The sequence below is a fragment of the Bufo gargarizans genome, chromosome 5 (assembly GCF_014858855.1).
Source record: "Bufo gargarizans isolate SCDJY-AF-19 chromosome 5, ASM1485885v1, whole genome shotgun sequence".
Lineage (NCBI taxonomy): Eukaryota > Metazoa > Chordata > Amphibia > Anura > Bufonidae > Bufo > Bufo gargarizans.
Genome location: NC_058084.1, coordinates 179,282,180 through 179,288,179, shown reverse-complemented (window position 1 = coordinate 179,288,179; position 6,000 = coordinate 179,282,180). Strand labels below are relative to the sequence as shown.

At 42.9% G+C, this 6,000-nt stretch overlaps 1 protein-coding gene across 1 annotated transcript in view; it reads right to left on the bottom strand.

Annotated features, from left to right (window-relative positions):
- Nucleotides 1–520: 520 nt before the first annotated feature.
- Nucleotides 521–6,000, bottom strand: part of HECW1 (HECT, C2 and WW domain containing E3 ubiquitin protein ligase 1) — a 227,039-nt gene continuing 221,559 nt past the window's right edge. Inside the window, exons 26-27 of the mRNA XM_044294350.1 lie at nt 2,865–3,063; nt 521–646 (exon numbers count right to left, since the gene is read on the bottom strand). Coding sequence (XP_044150285.1) covers nt 535–646; nt 2,865–3,063 — 311 coding nt within the window. The 3' untranslated portion in view covers nt 521–534. The remainder of the gene's footprint in view (nt 647–2,864; nt 3,064–6,000) is intronic.

The window sequence follows — 6,000 nt, the reverse complement described above, 5'->3', positions numbered from 1 at the left end:
ATACTGAAAGTAAATATAAATCAAGAAATAAATCAAAAAACCTAAATGTGGAAATAATATTCCACTAGCCTACATTCGCAGGATGGCTGGCCATAGCTTAGACAGAATATGAAATCTGTATGTGTGGAAAGATCTGGAATTACATGGCCATAAAGTGCAGAACTCATCTTGAGCAGAGACACAACCAAATATTAGTTTGCAGAATTGCTAGATGCAGCTGTGTTTTAACTTTATTTTGAAGGTATGCACAGATATACAGAGCCTTGAGTCCAGTTGTCTTTATATTTTTTGTTTTATATTGCATACGGCTTTGTAGATTGCTGAAATCTGAGAAGGAAAGCACAAAGATAAGATCTTGAAGGGAACCAGTTCCCCATGCACGTTTATAAGTAGCTCCTTTTGTAACAAGAACGCCAAAGGAAATAAAATAAATAGTTAAATAAAAATGCAATGTGAAATCAAGACCACAACGACAACCCGTGCCTGTGGAATAGGAAGGTGAAGTCAGGAAATAGGAGAAGTTCTTGCATCTGCTCATTCAAGTCCAAAAGTGCTTGTCTCCTCAACTGCTATCAACAACTTTTCATGTAACATGGAGTAAGATGGGTACGGTGGAAGGTCCAGGCGGTTGAAGCAGGTGTGCGCCCTGCAGAAAATGAAGAGATGGTGCATTTTGTATACATTTTTTAAAATAGACAAGTTAATATAATTGTTTTCTAAAATTTCCCGTCATTAGCAGAATCATTTCACTAGCCAAGGCCAAAAGACTTCAAATCCCCACTGCTTGACAACAGACTTACTTCAAAAGTAAGCTGCAGACTACCCTAAAGTTACTAGAGACCAGCACGTCTCAAAATGTGAGGAGGCTCATTTCAACAGTGAGTCACAGCTCACTGACCAGTGAGGTGCAGGTTCCTGGCAGCAGCACACATATAACATCAGCAATCTGCACACATAATGCGGGGATGTCAGCCTCTTTGCAGTAAAGGTCGCTCTCTGTCCTACCTCTAGCATAACATGATGCTGCAAGGGTGGGAGAGGTAGGAAGGGGGGCAATACTGATATTAATCAGGAAGGCATGGGAAGGGGGACAATGCTGCTGCCAGTGGTGCAGCACTGTGACTTGTTTAGCGCTACTAGGGAGGAATTTTGTACTGCACTGATATTTCTTTGGCTGTTCTGGGAAGCTAGTTGTGCTACACAGTGGTATTGGTTCTAATAGGGGTACTGCACAGTGGTATTTACTTTACATAGCTACAGAGGTAATATGGGCACTATGCAGAAATATTTCATTGCTTACTGGCCCTGACATGGTTTGGTTGGTCATGCCTGAGTAGAAAAAGCCCTGTTATAGACAATCCTTGCACATCCTTTGTACCAGTTACAATTACATATTACGTGAAATGTCTTATTTCTACCAATACAAAAGCTTTCTGTGACCCACTTAGGAATCTTCATTGCTTAAAAATGTATACATAATTGTTGAACTGAATGGTCATCAGATTTACAATGTACTTTGTTAACAACAAAGGCCCTCACCTGCCATGTACCATTTACAATAATAGTCTTCTCATGCAGGACAGTAGAACCTTTTAGGCACTTAGGTTAAAGAGGACCTGTAACCTCTCCTGTCTGTTTTAGCTACTACTAGCATGTCCCTTGTAATAACAATTCTGAAGCATCTATTCGTATGACTCTGTGTTGTACCATGTGTTTATTATTCATTCTAGAGGTTACAAATAAATTACTAACAGTAAGCAATGAAGGTCCATCTGGGTGTTACCAGTTGGGTGGGGGTTGTCCCTGCACAGTATTATACTATCCAATCAGTGTCGCCAGTGTCAGACTGTGCAGCTGGACCTCCACTACAAACTGCTAGCAACTCATTCATAAACTTCTACAGGTAATAATATGCAAATAGTACAACATAGACAGCAGTGATGGCTAACCTCCGGCACTCCAGCTGTGGTGAAACTATGACTCCCAGCATGCTCCATTCATTTGTATTGAGTTCTGAGAGCAGAAATATGCATCTTGGGAGTTGTAGTTTTACCAAAGCTGGAGTGCTGGAGGTTAGCCATTACAGACAGTCATAAGAATAGATGCTCCAGAATTGTTACTACATGAGGAATGCAAGTAGTTACCGTACAGACTGCAATCTCTGCACCTCCTATTGTTAGACCTCAAGTTCCATACATGTTTTCTTTGGGGGCACTTTTTATCTGCAGCAGGGAAACATATGTCCAGGACCAAGCTTACTAGTGATAAGCTCTCTGAAAGTTTGGTCAAGTGTTTAGCGTAAGACATAATCCCTGGAGGCCTTGGTTAAGGGTCCTTTACATGGGCCGATTCTCAGCCAGATGATCGCTAACAAGCGTTCATAGGATCGCTCGTTAACGATTATCTGGTGGTGTAAAGGTGCTGCCGATTACCTGATGAACAAGCGAAACACTTGTTCATCGGGTAATCGCTTCATTCATGTGGTCACCTAAATCGTCATACTATGTAAACAGCCTCTGCTGCCAGCAAACAACGAGTCAGTATAGGGGTGAGTGATGGCATTACCGATCATTCCTCCCCATACCATGGAGGAGATTGCTGCATGTAATAGCAGTGGTCTCCTTCACTGAAGGCAGGAGCTTTGCAGGAAGGAACGCTTCCTTACCAACAATCGCCTGCAAAATTGGCCCGTGTAAAGGGACCTTTACTCTCTGCACTGGGAAGTGGTTACTTGCTTTGGACTGTACAATCTGCTGCCAGATTCTTTGTTCTTTTTTTATAAAATTGCTTTACAGCCTTTGAGTTCATAATGTGACAAGATATTTTTGATAACTATATGTAATATTATAAATCAAGTCTATTACCTTGGAAGAGATGTTATCTTTCCCCATTTTTCTATACAAAAGCGCCTAAGTCCATTGCTTCCTCGCAGGGCTGCAAACCCCTCATACGGCACACTAGATGTCCCAGTCACAAACTGTAAAAGTCGTAACCTCTGCTCATTGTTAAATCTTTCCACAGCTGCCCAAAACCACCGGATGACAATGTGCCCATCGTGATATCCTAGAAAAGCAGAATGGAAGAGCAGACTGTAAAAACAGACATTGGTATATATGGTTTACTTAATTTTAAAGGGGTTCCCTTCTTCCCCAACTCAGCCCCTCTGACAAGAGCATCAGAGCATTTCATGTGCCAATGCTCTCCCTTGCCCTGCGTTAAATTATAAAGGGCAAGGGCTTTTTCTGGAGATCCAGTGACCTACCGGACTCTCCAAGGGTAAGCTAGGCAGAAGCGTCTGCCTAGCAGTGAGCCTGGTGATGTCACCGGCACTAATGGGCGGGCTGCCCTAGCCTGTATAAACATAAATCTCGGAAATACTGCTGGCCTCCATCTAGCTTACCCATGGAGAGTCCAGCACGTCAATTGTACTGACGTTTCAATTTGTGTCATATATTTTGTAGCCAAACCAGAAGTGGATCTTAAAGGGCCTTTCTGATTCCTTTTATATTGATGGCCTATCCTCCGGAGAGGTTGTCAAATAGCAGATCAGAGGGGGTTTGACACATCCATTCAGAAATCTAATGTCCTGAGGACAGGCAATCAGGGCCGCATCTGCCATGAGACGAGATGAGCATCTCGCTTCAGGAGGCGGCTGACCTGCCTCTGAGGGGGCAGAAATTTACAGTGGGCAGGGGAACCTATGGTTCCCATCCATGCTGTTCAGCCTCATAGGCCGCAGGTCCCCAGGCCTGAAATCTATGAGGCAGTAGAACGGAGCAAAAGGCTGCAATGGCATAATTGCAACCTTCTGTGCCAGGTATCAGAATGATGTGGTCATGAATGCCTCCGTCCCGCTGTGTTGGAATGTGGCAAATCAGGCTGCAGATCGGAAGAGACCTGTGGCCTGCATTACAGATGGTGGAATGGAGCGGGACATGGGTACATTTTTTTTTAAATGTATACATGTTGTCTGTATTGGGAGGCACAATGGGGGCAGGGTGTGTGTGTGAGCATTATATATACTACCACTACAGGGAGACTATTTGGGGGGATGGGGATCATTAAAGGAGGCGTTGTACTACTACAGGGGGACTATGGGGAAGGGGGTAAAAGCGTTATATATACTACTAGAAGGGGAAAGCATTATATATATATACTACCAATACAGGGGGGTTAGAGTGTTATATATTATACCACTACAGTGGGCATTATACTATGGGGCAGGGGGCATAATATATGCTATCACAACGGTGGGAGGGGGGGCATTATACTACAGGGGATGGTGAGTAATATATATGCTACAACTAGAAGGGGGTAAGAGCATTATATATACTACCACTACAGAAGGGCATTATACTATAGGAAAGGAGATCATTATATATATATATATTACTCCTACAGGGGGGTGAGAGCATTATATATACTATCACTAAAAGGGGGAATTATACTACGAGGGGCACTACAGGGGGACATTACACAAACAGGCACTACAGGAGATGCATTATATGTACTGGCACTACAGGGCATTATACTATGGGGTATGGGAAGTATTATACTGTATATGCTACAACTAAAAGGGGGTAAGAGCATTATATATACTACCACTACTGAAGGGCATTATTCTACAGGAGAGGAGATCATTATATATATTACCATTACAGGGGGCTGAAAGCATTATCTATACATTATCACTACAAGAGGGAATTATACTATGGGGGGCACTACAGGGGGACATTACACAAACAGGCACTACAGGAGATGCATTATATGTACTGGCACCACAGGGGCATGATAATACAGTAGGCACTACAGGGGGTACTGCAGCAAGGTTTTATAAATGCTGGGGCTACTACAGGGGGAAATATAAATACCTGGAGTTACTACAAAAGGGAATTATAAATACTGGGGTCAATATAGGAGGCATTACAACTACTGTGGACTTTATAGGGAACCTTGTAACTACTGTGGACTCTATAGGGGTGCCTTATAGATTAGGCTTATTATTACTGGTGGCCCTAAAGTGGTGCCTTATAGAGGGGCCTTGTTACTATTGGAGGCACTATTATTATTATTTACCTGGCAATCCACAATCCAATACTGTACGAGGCAACTATCATCTTCTCTAACTGTGTAGAAGGTCAAATAATTTGCACCACCAGAAACCGTTCTCTACTTAACTCCACTGATTATTTCTACTAGAAGCCCTATAGGGGCATTATTAATACTCAAGGGTACTGTAGCTCATTATTACTATTAGGCACAATATGGAGGTCATTACTTATAATAGGGGAACTCTTGGGGAGTAGTCTTGCTATTGGGGGTCCTGTAGGGGCACATATTACTATTGAGGGAAGTCTTGGGGCACTGGGGGGGGGGGGGCAGTGCTTTCTGTATGGCACTGGCATTTCAGCAGTATAGTATTAGGGGGGCATTGGGGAGCACAGCAGACACAGTTTTACTTCTGCACAGGCGCAGGAGTAGCAGCCGGGTAACAATATTGGGGCACCAGGATGAGGTTGAACTCTGCAGGGATGAGACACAGCTGAAAGAAGTTGTCAGGGAGGTCTGGTCCAAATGGAGAAGAAGAGGAAAGGGAACATCTGAACATCTACAGAGGAGAAATCACTGGATGTACAGTAAGAGGTAAGTAGTGCTTGTATTACTCCTTATGTTTTGTAGTGCTGTATGTAAAGTCCATCCACATATGTCTATAACAAACAGTAAGGCTGGAGTGGAGGGGGAGGGGGTGCCATATCAATTTTTCACCTCAGACAACAGAAAGGTTAGGTGTACCCCTGTAGGCCATCAATATAAAAGGAACAGAAAACAACTTTAGTGACAGAAAAAAATATAATGGTAAAACTTTTTTAGATCTAATCCTTGTTTTTGGCATTAAAAACTGCCGTGTGTGAACTTGCCTTTGCTGATTTTGTTTTCGAAGACAGCACGATACATTTAGTGGCGCATTTTATGATGAACAATAGGTGGCTAATAGGTGAA